Source organism: Nipponia nippon, unplaced genomic scaffold (genome assembly GCF_047370975.1).
Source record: "Nipponia nippon isolate SJK-2023a ecotype South Korea unplaced genomic scaffold, ASM4737097v1 scaffold_3, whole genome shotgun sequence".
NCBI classification, from domain to species: domain Eukaryota; kingdom Metazoa; phylum Chordata; class Aves; order Pelecaniformes; family Threskiornithidae; genus Nipponia; species Nipponia nippon.
Genome location: NW_028262347.1, coordinates 56,512,072 through 56,529,760, shown reverse-complemented (window position 1 = coordinate 56,529,760; position 17,689 = coordinate 56,512,072). Strand labels below are relative to the sequence as shown.

Sequence of the window (17,689 nt, the reverse complement as noted above, 5' to 3'; positions counted from 1 at the left end):
CCTTCGTAGCAGGGCAGAGAGACAAATCCCAAGGGATTTTAGCGAGGCGCTAACCAGGAATCAGAGCCCGAGTACGCAAAGCGGCTGGCGGGCTCTGGGGCCGGGCTCGGAAGCCACCCTCCGGGCAGGGAGCCCAACTCCCTCGCCGCCGCCCCGGCCGCCTGCCCGCAGCAGCCAGCCGGGCCCGCCACCCCGCGCCTCGAAGCGGGCAAGCGCGGCTGCCGTCACCGCGGCGAGGCGCGGCCCTGCCCGCTCCAGCGCCCGTCACCTGCCCCACGTCCCCGCCTCCCCCGCTCCGGCGCCGCCTCCCGCGCCCCGCACCTCTCCCCGTCTTTCTCCCGCCTCCCCCGGCCCTTGCGGAGGCCGGGGACGGCCCTGGCGCTGCCTGAGGCGAGGGGAGGCCGGGCAGCGGTGGCCCGGCGAGCCCTCCCGGGCGGCGACGGGCAGCCCGGCCCGCGGCACCTGCTTCCCTGGCCGCGGGGAGGCTGAGGGAGGGAGGGGCGGGGCCGCCGCCGATCCCGGTGCGTACCCCTTTAACTGCACCTCCCCCACCGCACCGGGTTGTGCAACCCCGCGGCGGGGGGGGGGGGGCGGGGGGGATGAGGCAACGGCGGCGGGGGCGGGCGGCCCCGCCCTGACCGGCGCCTTTAAGAGCCCGCCCCACGTGACCGTGCTCCCGGCCCTCCCCGCGCCTGGCGGTGGCGTGGGCGGGGCGAGGGACGGGGCGGGCCGCAGAAGGAGCCCCGCCCACCCCTTCCGCTCGCCCTCCCCGCCGCGCATGCGCGCGGGGCAGGACGGGCGGTTCACGCATCCAAAATGGCGGCCGCGATGGATGTGGACACCCCCAGCGGCACCAACAGTGGCGCCGGCAAGAAGCGCTTCGAAGTGAAGAAAGTGAGGCCCGCTGGCGCGCTCCTCCAGCTGGCCCCAGAGAGAGGGGAGGCCGGGGCCGGCCCGCTGGTGGCGAGCGGGGCGGGGGGGGAGGGCGACTTCCCGCTCCGCTGACAGAGCCGGGCGCCCGGTTCCGCACCGGCGCGGCGGGAGGGGCGGGGCGGGGCGGTGACTGCGGGGAGTCTTGGCGTGCGTCCGGGCCAATGGCTGAGGCGGGCCGCCGCACGTGGAGAGGGGGCTGACCAATCAGCGGGCGCGGCTGGCGTGGGCCGCGCGGGCGGTAGGGGGGAGGCCCGAGGGGGCTGCCGCTGTCAGGGGGCTCCGCCGCCCGGTCCCCTCGGGAGCTGCTGTCCTGCCGGGCCTCGGCTGCTCTGTGCCCTCCCCGGCCGGGCCGCGTTACGCCGAGCCTCTGGGCAGCTCAGGCCGGGGAGCAGGCATGGAGTGCTGCCTTCTCCTCAGCCCCGGCCCAGTCACCCGAGCCGCCCCATGTGCTCTGTAAGGCGCTTTGCACAAATTTGTGTGGCCGCGTTTTTTTCCCCTTCTTCTTTAAATCAATCCATAACAACGTGTGTGTAGTCAGCAAGTACTCTTCTGTCACCCTGGCTTTGTTTGCATCCCCACGACAGCCATAGTACCGCTCTTCCGTCCAGCGCCACCAGTTCGTCAGCTGGATCCTGGTAACAGCCCAAACCTTTTGCATGAGGGCGCAGAGGAAGTAAAGAGGCTGTGTGGGCTTGCATTAAGGTATAATTTGAGGAAAAATGACCCCCGGACTGGATATCGGCAAACATTTCCAAACAGTGATTCCTGCTTGAAGGATGGTTTCCAGGTGTAGTTTGTTTGACATGCAGCCTCATCAGTGATGATGGAAACCCCCATCTCTGTATAGGGCTGCAGGTCTATGCAGAAGGAGGTAGGTGTTTGGATGACGTGATTGCTTGTTCTTTGGAAATAGGGACAGGTAGAATAGCATATGAGAGGAGCAGGAAGCGGCACCTTCTATGTGTCAGTGGCATTCCTCCTCCCCAGCAAGGTACCAAGGCGCACTTGTTGCATGTGTGGCTCAATACAGGTGTGTGGGTCGCAAGAGAGCTTATGTTGGGACATGAGATTAAGTACCTGGGAGTGTGGGAAAGATAAGGGTGCTGGGAACTTTTATCCTAGCTGCCTTGAAGTGTGGATGAAGTCCTTGAGACATGACTACCTCAGCCAGAAGGCTGGCTAGACTTGAAATCAGAAGATGGGGAGAAAAAATGAAATCACTACTGACCCATTTCCGGAAAGATCTATTAGTATTGTGATGTCTTTTTATATCAGTACTAATGAAAAATTGAAGTGCTTATCAAAATTGATACTGCTTATCGATAGTTGGCAATCTGCATTCTTCCTTCATAATCCTGAACTGAGGGGAAGCAATGAAAACATTGAGACGTAAATGGAATAAAGTAGAGAAGATTTACTGTAGTACAGTCAATGCAATCATATACTGAAAAAATAGAAGGAAACAAAATATCTAGACTACTTAAGTAGCAAATGAAGATTATTCTGGCTACCAATATGCTGTTGGATTGCTTTGAATACTGAAGGCAACCCCACCTATTTCATGAATTTACGGAAGACCTGATAATGTTTTTTGTGGGGAGGAATAAAAAGGTGCTATGCTTTTCTGCATAGCTTGTCTTAAAGTCCTTATTCTGAATCAGTTTTCTAAAATTGTCATGGAAATTTGTAGCCAGCCCTTCCCCTGCAGTAGCACGGGACAGAGATATTCCTTTTGTTTGTTTGTTTTTCTTTTATAAACAAAGCCTTTGAAAGGTTAATTTGGTAGTACTTTCAAATTTTTATATTCAGCCTTGCTGGTAGGTGATTGCCTAGTAACCTTTTTGCAGAGGAGATTGTTCAGGAGTCAGCGAAGTGTAGCATTTGAGATTATTTTAGTTCTTGACCCCAGCTGCTCTGGGGGGTGATTACTAGAAGAACTGCAGCAAATAATGGAAATTCCTCTTAACAAAATGGCATCTGGATTGGCCCTTCTGCAAGGCACTGTCCTTTCCATCAGAACTGAGGATGTGCCATGAGTTGCATCCTTGCCTCTGTATCTTGAACAGAAATGCAGATGTTTGCATTTGTTTCGCAAAAAAAGGGACTGTGGGAGTTATCATCTTGTTTCTGAAGCTGGAAGGAGACATTGGGTCCGGGAGGTATGTGAGAGGAATGTACCACTGCTTTCTAGTAAGCTTCTGAATTCATGATAAAGAATTACTCTGCACTTCTAAGATTTTTTTTTTTTTTTTAAGTATCCCAGCTTTTCAGTTTTAAAAATACGTGGGGTCTCGAGGAATAACAAGGATTTCTGTGTGCTGTAAATTGAGTCAAAACTATGTTTTTCTTTTTCTTTTTTCCCCCCTCTCTCTAGTGGAACGCAGTAGCTCTGTGGGCATGGGACATTGTGGTTGATAACTGTGCCATTTGCAGAAACCATATTATGGATCTATGTAAGTAAATGGTGGGGAAGACTGTTAACGGCTTTGACTTGTACATACTGCACAGCTGAAAATTCCCCTGTTGAGGGTATAATTCAGCAAATGCAGCTTTCAGTTAGGAACTAAGTCTTCACAGTGCAAACACTAAGCTCTATTTTATGTAATGCTGAAGTTCTATAACCTATTTTTGTGACCTCTGTCACCATACTGCTTTTCTCTCACCCTTTTCTCGTAAAGAGTAGAATCACTTTGTACGACATCTACAGATGAGATCATGTTGCTGAGTGTATTTGGGATGGAACAAAGAGGGAAAGGGGTAATAATAAAGAGGCAGGAGGAACTGAAATTATTCAGGGGCGACAGGTATTGCTCACAAAGAGAGGTATTAGATTTTAGAGCTGGGGATGTTGCTATAGGTATCAACTTTTTGATGACACTCATTAGGATGAAATCTTGTAACACTTTCTGTGTCTGGCCAGGAAAGGCTTGGACCAGTGACTTCATTTGACTCCTAATTCTACAGAAACTACCTTGCATAAGTTAGTTAATGTTATAGTGTGGGGAATTTTATAGCCACCTAGAGAATTAATTGTTCATTTACAAAGGAGAATAATCAAATGCTGAAATAAAAAACAAAGTATTGCTAGTATTGGTTTGAGTTTTTGCTGTATAATCTAGATGGTTCAATTAACAAATATGCTTGCTATGTAGGAAAATAAAGTGGAATTAATGGAATTAAGTGTACAAATTTCTGTCGTGAAATAGGTGTGCGTACACGAAGTCACTGGTTTCAGTCCCATAAAGGATTGGTAATGAGTACAAAACCATTTCCCACCCACCCCCAAAAACTGACAAGATATTGTTGGCACCATAACTGTCCATCTTGTTTGAATCATGAAGGACAGAATACCTTTTGATATACCCCGGACAGAAATTTGCCAATACTACTAAAATGTGGAAGCCCTCAAAACAAGAGCAGGTATGGCTGTAGTGTCTCGGAATGGCCTGTCATGGTCCCATTGCGATAGTTTTGTTGCACTTAGTTTTTATGCAGTAGCCCTTAGAACTACTGGTAATGGTAACTTACTGTCAATAAGTCTATATGAAAATAACAAGTTTCACAAAAATGAGGCCTCAAGTTTATAGTAACAACTAGTGAGAGATGCACCTGATTTTAAATCATATTTAAATAATAATTACAAAAGTACTTTCAAATTTTTTTTTTTCTAATAAAAAGAAAACACTGTAACACACAGGGCTGAAAATGGGTTAAGCCAGTTCACTTCTTTGCTTTGTGACAGATAGGTTTGTATTTTGAGCCAGCTACTGCCTATCCATGCCTCAATTTATTCTTGGTTATTAGAAATGGAATGATAACACTAAAGAGAAGCAAGTGAGAATAGGGGTTATGAAATATGCCAAGGTCCTTTGACATTGGACATAAAGATTCCCTTTTTAAGTACCTCTAACCTGTACCATCTTGAAAAGTAGTTGAGGTGGACACTGGATTGCTGCCTAAGTCTCTCAGATTTATGATATATTAGAGAGGAAAGCGTGTCAGTGACAGGCAAATGGAATTTTTAAGATTTGTTAGAACATAAGTTACATTTATAGAATTTACAAATGTATAGAATAAATAGATAAAATCCTGTAATTCAAGATAATTATTCACAATACATGGGATATGTTGCAAGATAATGGATGCTGGTGTGTTTCATTCTATTAATCTGCCTCAAAATTAATAGTGCCTCCCATGAGAGACCAAATACAGTCACATATATTTGATATTTTTTATAAATAGCAAATAGGACATATGAGGATGAAGGAGAGATGTGGAGGCGCTGGAAGAAGAATGGACAGATGTTATTTTCCAGTAGTGAATTTTGTATGTCAGTTCTTTAAAAAATAAAAAAATCCTACCAAAAAGGGGGTGGGGTTGAGAGTATATAGGTAGATTACGAAAAACAGTGAAGGAAGAGGGCATAGGTGACTTTGTTGTTGTTGTTGTTGTTGCTCAAGCATAACGTTATTAGTTTGAGTACCAGCAATGTTATAAAAAGCCTGGACTGCAAACGACAGACCAAAGTTGACAGTATACAGAGTAGAAGGGGTATCTAAATTGGTGTTCCGAGATCAGCGTTGGCTCTGGATTTACTTACTTCCTTGTTACAGATCATTAAGGTTGTTAACCAACACTTTAATTAGATTTTCAAACATGAGATGTGAAGTGATGGGAAATTGAGGAAAAATTAATAGAATGTGCAGGGAAGATCAAAACAAGATTCAATTTGATAAAATGCAGGATACAAATGTCTCCCTCTCCTAGTGACAAACAGAAGCCTTGAAAGGGAAAACATTAAAAGAGTGATAAGTAACGCCAGCCATGCTAATGGAAGACTGTTAACATTATAAAGTCAGGCATCCAGAAGCTAGGATATAACAATGTTAAGGCGTCATGCAGTTCTTCTCATGCGTGTACATGATGAGTTTGTAATAATATGGTCAAAAGATTCCCCTCACCCTCAGTATGGTTTGAATTCAGTGTACAGAAGGAATGAATAGATTTTCAGTGTTTTGTTTTCAATCTTCTCTGGAAAGACCCAGGTCCTATTTAGATTTTACTTGAGCAGTATTCTTGATTTCTTCAAAGGCTTGCTCTCTGGCACTGTCATTGCAACACGGTAAGTTGGGGAGTGTTAACTAAACGCTATGTTGATTACAATGGATTACCTTCTGGTCTGAAACATGGAATGTAATATCACAGTAAGGTAACAGGTATAATTTTGAACTGTGTAAAACGTGCCATCAAAATACCATCCCCTTTCTTTGATAGTAAGATGCAAAGTACTGCATTTGATATTCCAGCTTCACAAAGATAGATAGATCAGATAGAATCCAAAGAAGAATATCAGGATGCTTAACAGATAGAATGATTTTGGATATATGAGAAGAATGAAAGAACAGAACTAAGTATATACAGTTTGCTAAGTCATAAGTAGGAGTGGAAGATGATAGCTGTGTACAAATATTTTGAGAATGTGATACTAACAGGAAATACTGAGTGTCATACAAGGGGGTTATAAGCAGAAGGAATTATATGATGATATGATGGGGGGAACTTGGGGTAAGTATTTAGTAAGTATTTATTATTTAGCAAAATCTGCAGATAATTCCTAAGAAACTGGAGAGAATTGCAAAGGGAAAATTCTGAAATTCCTCTGAAGTTTGAAAAACTAAATTGGACAGCTCATTCTACATTTTCATAGAATGGGCCCCCGTCCTTTTGGGGGTATAGAACAGAACAGAATATTTCAGTTCGAAGGGATGATCGTCCCGTCCAACTGCCTGACCAATTCAGGGCTGACCAAAAGCTAAAGCATATTATTAAGGGCATTGTCCAAATGGCTCTTAAAGACTGACAGGCTTGGGGCATCGAACACCTCTCTAGGAAGCCTGTTCCAGTGTTTGACCACCCTCTCGATAAAGAGATGCTTCCTAATGTCTAGTCTAAACCTCCCCTGGCACAGCTTTGAACCATTCCCACACGTCCTGTCACTGGATACCAGGGAGAAGAGATCAGCACCTCCCTTTCCACTTCCTCTCCTCAGGAAGCTGTAGAGAGCAATGAGGTTGCCCCTCAGCCTCCTTTTCTCCAAACTAGACAAGCCCAAAGTCCTTAGCTGCTCCTCATAGGACAAGTAAGAAGTGTTCTTGAAGTTTATTAGCCTGGTTATGTGTTTATTCTGTCTGTTTTCTAAGTGAGTACATGATGTGTTGTGTTAGCCAAGCTATGTGTATTTATTTCTCTTCTTCCCAGTAAGCTGATCCCTTCATGACATAATTTTAGAAGGCAACAGCTAAAGAGAAAGGGGAACCCATACAGTGGTTACCCATGCTCAAGCTGTAGCCGCTTTGAAGAGCTCTTATCATCAGATTTACCAGTGCATTGGGCTGTTACTGTAGCTGTGAACAAAAGACATGTACTTTACTTCTGTTACCTGCCATTATGTCTACTTAAATCTTGGGCTGCTTTTCTTGTGACGTAAATATACAGAAGATTTCTGCAATAAAAAACATATAGGAAGAGGGTTGGTTCTTAATAGATGCCAAGATTCTGAAGTTACCATTATATAATATGCATTTCTGTAACTCCCTGAGTTGAAACGCTTCCATTGCATCTTTCACAATTACTTACAGGTATTTCAGGTTTCAGCTGTATCTTTCTGCCCTCACCTCCAGATACTCTGTCAAAAGCAAGGCAAAAGAAGAGCCGTTCGGTATTCCTCCAGTACCTGTTACTGCCTGACTCTTATTGCTTCTTTTGGGTCAGCAGCCACTAAATAGCTTCCCTTTCTTTCAAGAGCCAGGATCATCAGCTTTCATTCTCTGACAGAGAATGTTTGTTTGTTTTATTTGTTTGTTGATATATTGTCCTTTTTTGAAATGAGGCAAGTAGGAGACCAAAAAGTGCTTCCATTTTTGGGAGGCCCTTTTTTGGCAGTCAAGGGCAGTAGTGCCAGCAGTAGTCTCCAGCCTCTTTGATTGAAGGAGTTAAATCTGGGTGTCTTGTTGGAAGGGCCTTACATCACCACCAGAGAACTCCTCCTCAGCTATTTCTGCAAAAGTTCATCTGTCCTCTTAGGCTTTTGGGACTGTCATGTTTTAGAGTGTACTTGCTGGTCAGCAAATGCTTGAGTAACACTGAAATGAATTTCAGTGCTGCTTTTCTTCCTTACCTAAACCATCTTTCTTCCCTCTCACTCCCAGTCAAAATACAGAGTCCTTTAAAGCCTGCAAAAAAAACCGCATTGTGTCCCAAAGCACACAGCTCACAGCTTAGGGCCACTTAGGGGGGAAAAAACAAACAAACAAACAAACATACAAAAAAGACAAAATGGCATAAAAATGAGCTAGATGGACTTCAGATCTAATATGTTTCCAGCAGGGAAAGAGAAGAAGAAACAAGATGAGTATATCGTGTGCTGGAATATTTTCCTTGCTTTCAGCAGACAGAGACTTCCTGAGTTAAAGTTTGCTTACCAGTTGACTTTTCTTCCTTCAAATGAATTTCCTCTCTTTTTCCTACTACTCATCTTCTCACCATTTTCTGCTACTGTACAGACTCATGCCAAATATTTAAAACTTAATGTAATATGCCCCATGATAATCAGCAAGACCATGAGTCTATACTGCAGTAACAATAAAATTGTTGCAGCAATCATGGGTGTCAAATTTTAAACAAATGCCCAAAGCAATTTAAGCTCTTCAAGGTTCTTGAGCATCTCCCATTTTCTTAATCAGATTTAGTTTTATTGCTGTACGTATTAATGACTTAAGGAATTAAGACATCAGACATTTCGGGTACATTGGATTTTGTTCTCTTCTGTAGGCAGGCCAGGGATTGAGCTTTGGACTTCCTGCTGTGGTGTATCATATCTTGATGTAAACCATATAATAAGTACAGGTTCATTCAAATCTTGCAGAACAGTTGTTGCTACTGAGTTTCTTTAGGCCTCAGTCTTGTTTTGAGTAGTTCCTCGTGACCAAGGTTAACTGGTCTCTCTCACATCTCAGGAAAAATGGGCCTTTCTCTCACTTTGTTCATCTCCACACCTGAGAGAGAGTGAAAAATGGAGAAAGGGATGAATAGGACAGAGAAATAAAGATCACATTTTTTCAGCCAAACCTGTGGGGTTTGAAAGTTTTTGAATCTTTAATTGGTGAATCAAATTCCTTTTCCTCTGAGCATATTTGGGCACACTAAAAGTGAACAGAGAATTGGCGCTCATTCAGATATTTTCTTTGCCAGGAAAAAAAGATCTGCAAAACAAGCAAGCAACAAGCCCATATATCAAGTTCTAAGCTGATCATCTATCAGCATGTCTTTTTAAACCATTTGGGCTTGACTTCTAAAGAAAGCATCCTTTTGCAGGAAGTAAAATGTTGCTCTTATAGGTTTGTGCTGCTGGCTGTGGGGGACTTGGAAATATCTTTTTTTCTCCTGAAGTTTCTTCTTGAGCTGGAGCAGAAGTGAATTTTTCAGGCTCTAGAACGGAGAACCAGGTTGCTGGATTTCTTTTCTCAGTGCTGTTCTTCCTTCTTTTCTCTCTCTCATCTCCTTCATCCATGCCATCTGACCCAAAAAGTAAAACATAACCCAAACCCATAAATAGTATTTATATTTGGGAGGGATCATCCTAGGTGCTAAGCTCCAAAGTTCAAAAAATACATTTTGAACTATATTTTCTATTGTGTGTTTTTGGGCTGTGCTTACCTGTCACAAGACTATAGAAGAGAGACCAGCAAACTCCAGCATTACATCAGCGAATTAATTTGTAAATATAACTGATAGTACAAAATGTCTGACAAGACAGTGAATTTATATTTAGAGAAACCTGGCTAAGAAATTTAAGTAAACTTTCTTACGCAGCTCTGCTACTGCAAATGATCATCAAAAAGACATCTATTAAAACACAGGAGAACAAATTAAAAATATTTATCCTTAAAATTTGGAAAGCAGACACATGTTACCGGTAGATGAGCTATATGCTCTTGCCCTCTGGAAATTTGGAATACTAAAAATGTAGAGGAAGGAAGAAAGCAGGATCAAGTATATTTTGATCTGGTACTTTTGGGAAAACAGTACACATTAAACCAACAGCTCTTGACACTTCCTGATGTAATAAGCACAACAAAACAAAGAGCTCTTCTCCCTGTCCTCCCCTTGCTATTATGAAGAAATCTACCAGCTGGTGTTGCATGTACATCTTCTTTAATCTTTGTTTTCACAGGCATAGAATGTCAAGCAAACCAAGCATCAGCTACCTCTGAAGAGTGCACAGTTGCATGGGGCGTCTGCAATGTAAGAAAAACTGTTTTATTGTGGAGCTCGTGTGTGGTGATGCTATCCCCTTTTTTCATGACTCAGGACAAAACGAGTTCTATAAAATGTTTCAGATAATCCACCAGAAAAAAAAGAACTTTGAAGAAAAAATAAGAAAGAGTGAAAGCTGGAGAGGTGTAATAGGGAAGACACAGAAAAGAAGGGAGGAGGATAGGCCTTTACCCATATTTTTTGGAAGCATAATAGATCTTTAATTTTGAGGATGATTTTCCTGAGCAAGGTTCTGCCTAGGACCTCTGCCTTTTTTTTCCCTGGTAATAGGATTACTTGGATGTCAGCATGCTTGATTTGTCTTTGTGCAGGCTGATTCAAGGAGTCAATATGGGGTAACTAGGTGATTTGCTTCCCCTTTTGGAGGAAGATCAAATTGGTTCTAGTGTATAATCTCCAGCTCTTCAAGTTGTTGCCACATGCACTCCTTCATACATGGTCCCACTAGCATGTGAACTCAAACTTGCGTACCTCTTAGCTAGCCTGGGTCTGAGTCGGAAGATAAAATTTTCCGTAATGGAATAACTACCTGTTCCTCAGTCCCATCCTCACTATGCCGTGGGATGAAGTTACAGCGTGATAATGCTGGAACAGGATTATAAACGTTGCAATTCTGTTTGTAGAGGACAAGAGCAACTTTTTTAACCATGTCAGAGTATTTTAGTGTCAAAATCATGTTTTTGAGTGCAAGAGTTACCACAAGTGGAACCTTGTTTTTAAGTAGCTGTATGGGGTATGGAAAAGGGTGACCTTATTAAACACGTAATAGACATTTTTTTTTCTTTCTAATTTTGCAAATTCCTTTTTATTCAGGCTTTGGTTTGTCCAGAAGGCTGGCAGAAAGCTTCAGCATGTATACATACATATCATCCCTGCTACTCATTCTGAAATCCCCTTTCTTGTCTTTCTGATTATGCTTCTTATCAGCATCTGCTCTGCCAATTTTAGTAGCTGCTAAACTCTGCATTCTCTCCTTCGTCAGAAGTCAGTTCCTTGCCACTGCATGCACTGTGGAACAGGCTCCCTGTTGCCATTTCACTAATGTTTCCTTCCTCTCTGAAAATGTGGATCAATTCCGTGGTGTTTACCAGTGAGCTGGCTGATTAGTCCTCCCCACCTTTTTCTGCAAACGCTTGCTACTCTTTTTTTCTCACCATGATGCTTTCAATGGTAGTTTTCACATTGAGATACATTCATGTGTTCTGAAATGATGTGATCTGAACTTTCTCTTCCAGCATGCTTTCCACTTCCACTGCATCTCTCGCTGGCTCAAAACTCGCCAAGTATGTCCGCTGGACAACAGGGAATGGGAGTTCCAAAAGTAGGTATCCTGCACAGATTTCAAGATGAAAGATCCAATTGTCCTTCTGTTAATAGAAATGATCGGTGTCAGATGTGCGGGTACTCTCTCTCATTTGTGGATCTGAGGGCATAGTTGCTGTTGGGAAAGGTTTTTTCTCTCCGCCTTGCTGTATAGGGACCTTTCCTTAGTCACCTGGTGCTAGATGAGCTCTGAAGGAAGCCCAAAGAGCTGTGGGGTAAGAGGGAGTTGCTAAAAAGTCGTGATTTTTATTGACATTCTCTCTGAAGAATGGAGAGCAGAAGAGAGATGGAATTCACTGAAAGCGGAGCCTCAGGTGAATACTGTACTGCCGCATGAGCAATTTGGGTTTAGAAAATGACCTGAATCTAGCTGCTTGTGTTCCAAAGCATTTCTGCTGAGGTGCCAGGCGTCTTACTGGGTCCCTCTGTATCTTGGTGATTTGTTTCATAACTCTAATAGGCTCAGAGCCGATTTCCTAGCATCTGGAAATCCAATATCCATGTAGCCATTGCTACAGCCTTTGCCCATTTATTCATAATTTCTGTATTCTTTGTTTTGTTTTGTGTTTTTCAAATGTCTGTTGTTAGAAGAATAGTAGGAGGTCCATGGATAGGTTTTTCAGGGGTAATTGTGTTTTGAGAGTTAATTGTACAGTGAGAGTAGTTAGGAAGTTTCCCTGTCACTCGCTTCATCTGCACATTTATCCATTAATCTTTTAAAGTGTGGATTTTCCCTCTTCCCACCCCCTTTCTTAAAATAAAGCCCAAACATATTAATCCTAACCAGAGTCCAGATCAAAACAAAGCAAAACAGCTATTATAACTGTTGAGCATTGTCTCTGGAATCTGGTTCACAATCGGTTGTGCAGATTGTCATTGACATGACAACTTGAGTACCGTAGTTTTGATATTAAGATGTTTTAATGAACGCTTAATGAAAACTGAGCCCACGTTGCCTGGCTAGTGACTTAATATTGCATGGGCAGCATGATGAGGAATGGAGACATGAATGAGTGTCTTCTTGTGGGTGCTCAGTAATACACTTGGGCAGGCTTTGGCCTTGTTTTCATGCAGGGTATATTTGAAGTGGGATTCGGGGCAAAAGATGATGATACTGAGGGTCTCTTGCATATGATATTGTGGATTGCTCAGTCTCTCTTCTAACTAGTATCTGGATAGACTTTTGGGGGAAGTGAAATGTGGAAAACTTCCTCAGGTTTCCATACCATAGCATTTCACCCTCGTCTGGTTTACGTGCGAATTACATTGTGGTAGAATGAGAATAAATCTGCCCAAATCAGCACTAATATGAAACAATTTTTTGAAAAGCATTAACATATTATATATTTGCAGGTATGGACACTAGGGAGATGGTGACCACGCTTCTTGTTATGTCGTCAGCCTCAATTGTTCGTGTCACTATGGATTTGTTTTAGCAACTTGAAAAATCAGTAATGTATACGATTCTTCTTTAATGTTAATTTCTCCCTATTGTATACCATTGAATAAAATCTTGCTGGAGCTTCCTGTCGAAGTTTTTTGTCCTGTATTCAGGAGTCAGTGAATGAGGGAGGACAATTATCTGGAGACTGGGGGCTTAAGCTAGGCAACTCTTAAGCTGGGCAGCTCTTCTTGTTGCTATACCCAGTTTTTGGCTGTGGGTTTGGTCTTACTCCCACGCAACTGAGAACCACACCTCTGGCTCACCGAGGTCGGCATTGCGCTCCATAGTGTACTGCAATGTGTGCAGGACTTGGCCTGGCTAAGTGTAATTTATGCAAACAGCATCTCATGTGGACATGCTTTCTTGCAGCTAAGTTGAAACAATGATCTGTACAATTAGGGGTTGTGTCATTATTAAAAACTAATCTCTCTTGCTTCTGCTCTTGAGTTTGACTAGACCAGCTCCCCTGCAGAGGAAAATTTCACTAACTGTTCCCAGTTCCATCTGTTTAGCTTGGGGGACATTAAGTGAATGTTAGTTTTTATCAGTGCTCATAAAGCACTTTCAAGTGTCAGGTGAAAGTAAACTCAGGAAATTCACATGCTAGATTGGCTGGAAAGCTAAAAATAAGCAGTGTATGAACAAACTAATTCTTGGTTGGCTTTCTAGTGGTATTTTCCCAGTCAAGCCAAGCTGTAGTTCTTACTGGCCAAAAATCGTTACTCTGAAAACTACATAATGTTCTGTGTGGTATCTCCTGTGCCAAATGGACCGGTGTCCTCACTGCATCAAATTTTGGCTCCTATGTTGACAGCCTCAGCAGATGCTGGGAACTCAAACAAGGTCAAAGAAATTCTTCCTGCTACAAGAGGCTGTATCCCTTCACGTCAGCAGCGGTAGATACAGTAAATTTCCTTCACTGGTTGTTCACGATGCCACCTTTGCATCAATACTTTTTTGCTGGTTAGTGAGGACATGAAATTTGGTAACTGATGTTATGTAAAACATTAGTGTACTACAGCGTTAGGGACTAAAGATGGTAAATGACAGAACCAAAACTTGCAGGTTTTTCAGTAATTGCTGGGGCTTTCTTTAATCTGCAGCAAGCAAATGTCAGGATTATTTTATCAGCTGGTGTCAGTGCTCTGAAATGATACGTTTCGGTGTTTTCCACCCTGAAGAAGAAAAAAGGAACAACTAGAATCCGGAGAGTTTATAGCTGAACAGTTTATTTACCAGGTTTAGCTGGTAGAAAGCTCATCCTGAATTTGCAAGGTGGTTTTGGTGATGGGGGCAGGAATGGAACAGAAGGGGGGGCGGAAAGGTGACCTTCTCAACAGTGGTCAAAGCAGGTGGGTCCAGGCAGTGGGATATCCAGGTTAAATGCCATTTCCTGGGATTTGAACTCCGATTTGAATGTCCTGTCCAGCTGAGTAAAATGTCAGATGTCCCTGTTTATGACAGTCCATTTTGTGTACAGTGTTTGATTATTTTTCAGGACCTGGAACCCAGATGCTCAGTGATTGGGGAATTTATTTCCTTGAGAACTTTGTTTTGGGTCCAGCTACATCATTTTGGTTCGTCTCCCTTCAGTCTGTGCATATTGCCCTGAGCATATGTTTTTGGCGGGGGACAGACACATCAGTGCAGGCATTTCCCTCTCCTTCATGCCTTCATGTGCATTTGCTTGAGGCTGTGCCTGCAAGAAGACAATTTCTTTTTGTATTTTTTATTGCTTTTTTTTTAATAGATCCCTCCAAATGGCAGGCTACAGGCACTCTCCCCGCACACCCTTTGAACCTCTGTTCCGGTGCACCGCGTAAAGCCATAACTGTTAAATTTTATTTCAGATTTGATTTCAAATGGGAAAATATGGACTGTAAAGCAACAAATGCTTACAGACCTGGGGAAGAAAATCCTTTTTCAGCTGCTGCCCATTGAAATGCCCCTGCTGCTCTTCCCCTACCACAAAGGGCCCGAGCTCTGTGAAGACGCACGGCGGCTCCAGCACAGGGCTGCCAGCAGCCCTGTTTTTGTAGCACGCATTCAGGGTTGTGTTTGGGCGGAGAAAGAAGAGGTTCAGTCAAGCAACCTAAGAGAGAAGCTCTGCAGCACAGGCAGCGTCAAGGGAAGGTAAGAGGGATCTATTTTATCCAAAGGCACGGAGCCCCATTTCCCCGGGGCATGGTTGCTCACTCAGGCTGGCATGGCTTTTTGGTGACTTTTATGGTTTGGCCTCCATCTCCGCTGGATGTGGTGGGAAGGGGAAAGCCCGTTCCTTCCCGCCGCCTTTTTCCTGAAGCAACAATCATTTTTGACTACAGCTTCCCCTTCTTGCAAAATACAGACAGCTTTTTGGGATGGAAGGAGGAGCTGGACACATTTCCAAGCATCCCAGGGGGAAGGTAGGTGTGTAGGGGAGAAACGATGACCGTGTCAGTGCTGTTTGCACATCCTATAAATGGAGGATGCGTCTAAGCTGTGGACCCAAAACTACAATTAGGACATGACGGTTAAAACTGCAGAGAGTAGCATATCCCGCAGCTGCCTGGCTTAGAGAAAAACAAAGACCTGCTGCGGAGCAGAAGGCAATTTTGACATTTCTGATGCTTTCCACAAGTTTGTCAGCCGAGGCGAGCTGCATTGCTGAGCAAGCCCTGGCAGAGAGCGCTCTGGGCAGGCCAAAATGACCAGACAGTGGCTTCCTTCTCTTTCTTTTGGAAAGGAGGCAATGAGGTCCAGGTGCTATGCAGCCTCAGCTGTGCCTCTTGCGCCAAATCCCTTACTGCTCTTGCATTAAAATGCCAGAATTGGGACGATGTGGTGCCGAGATCGCATGTTGGGCCATGCGGGAGCAGGAGGGGATGGACAGCAACGAAACCAAGCAGCAATTTGAGGGGGAAACTCAGACTGTCGAGTTTCCCCCTCAAAATCACCTTACAGGCCATACATTAAAATAACAGCAAGCTCTCAGAAGTCTGCTGGTTGAAAGGAATGGCTGAAGCCTCAACCAGTTTGCCAGGCTTGTAGCAATGCACCATGGAGAGAACTTCACAGTTGTGTCCTCCTGCCTCAGTCGGATGGGAAAAGAGTATCTGCGGAGATGCCGATGTTTGGGTTGGGATGAGGAAGCTTTGCAACCGCTTTGGGTGGGCCCGTGCCCGTACCCCTCATGGGGGAGCCCTGGGAGCTGCTCCCACCGCTGTGCAGTCAGGCACGATGGTGAAACCCAACTCACACGTGTGAAAATACACCTTCAAGAAGGGAGGCGGGAGTAGCCATCTGCATCTGTGTGTGCCGGCAAGCAAAGACGCTGGCATCCAACAGTCCTCTCCCACGAGCTCCTTGTGAAGAAGCTAATGGCATCCCGAAGAGGTCTGGGGCCACAAAATGCTTGGCAAAGCTGATGTGAAGATGACCCAAGCAGCACCAGTGTCGTGTGAGCCAGTGCAGGCAGAGCTGATCTTCCAGGAGGGGAGCACCTGCAGCGGGGAGATCTGCACTGTTTCTGGAAAACTCCCCTCTCCAAAGGCATCAGGGCAGAGGATGGCAACACCACCACCACTTTCCTGACAGACACCACTGTGAGTTTCATTCCCTCAGCTAGAAAGGAGCAGGGGAGAAGAACGGTTGGGAAGAAAACGTGAAGAAGAGATGAGCAGAGGCAGAGACCAAGACTAAGTACTTGTCCTGTGCTTGCCCAAGACACTGCTCCCATCAGGAGGCAGGCGAGGAGACATCCCAACGAGTGGGGGCTACCAGTGCAGGTGTTGGTGGAGAGCATAAGCTCTTCCCCCTGGCAATGTGGGAATGCTCCCATGTTGTTCTTAGGCAGCAGGAACGTGGTGCCATCGTGGGACAGCAGAGAGGCACTTGCAAGGTGCAGAGCTGTTGCCCGTGAGTGGTGCTTGGCCAGCCCACTGCTGGTCCTTTCCCTGGCCCACCATGAGCTCCCGTGCTTCTGCCCTATGGCAGCTGCTTTACAGGTGAATGGTGAAGCGTTGGGTGGGCTCAACGGGCACTGGTGCCCCAGGTTGCTCAGCCCAGCCCAGGTGAAAGCCACCACAGCCCACAGACCCCCAGGCCACAGATGGAGAGAAGAGGGAGGTGATGACACTGGTGAGGCTGTTTTCCTACTGCAGGTTCCCCAGGGGGCTGGAGGGAAGGAGGAGGATGTGGGTGGAGAAGCATCCCTTGTCTCCCTGCTTTGCTCACCCTGTTCTCTCCACAACACCTGTGGGAACAGCAAGCTCTTCTTGCCTGCTTTTGCTTTTCCCCACAAGCTCGCTCCACTGATATTGCTGCCGCCTTTAACCTGCTGTGAGGAAACATGCTGTCCCCCCACCACGTGCACTATACGTTGCTTCGTTTTCTTCCCTAATGCAGCAGGTTTGGCAGCAAGCCTGTTATTGCTCACTGTGGGGCGTCTCGGACGCACGGATGGCTTCCACGCGCTGCTCGTCCCCACTGCCACCACCTCCCCGTTCCTCGCTGCTCACTCCAGTCTGTGCTAAGCTCTCATCTTCCACTTTCCCCCTCTCTGATCCAGTTCCCATGGAGATCCCAAGGCATCAGCGGTGCCAGTGCCGTTCCTCCCTCTGCAGCCTGGGAGAGGGAGTTTGGTGGGATGATTTTTGGCTCACCTGGGCTGAA

At 45.2% G+C, this 17,689-nt stretch overlaps 1 protein-coding gene across 2 annotated transcripts; it reads left to right on the top strand.

Moving 5' to 3' along the window:
- Positions 1–691: 691 nt before the first annotated feature.
- On the top strand, positions 692–13,126 carry RBX1 (ring-box 1). 2 transcript variants are annotated; one of them, XM_087767430.1, is made up of 5 exons: positions 692–894; positions 3,308–3,386; positions 10,166–10,236; positions 11,505–11,590; positions 12,946–13,126. In XM_087767430.1, the coding sequence occupies exons 1-5, from the start codon at positions 817–819 to the stop codon at positions 12,956–12,958; spliced, it is 327 nt and encodes a 108-aa protein (XP_087623556.1). In that variant the 5' UTR covers positions 692–816; the 3' UTR covers positions 12,959–13,126. The 2 variants fall into 2 exon arrangements, with proteins under 2 accessions (XP_087623556.1, XP_087623557.1); XM_087767431.1 differs by lacking the exon at positions 692–894 and adding an exon at positions 1,142–1,804.
- The last annotated feature ends 4,563 nt before the right edge of the window (positions 13,127–17,689 follow it).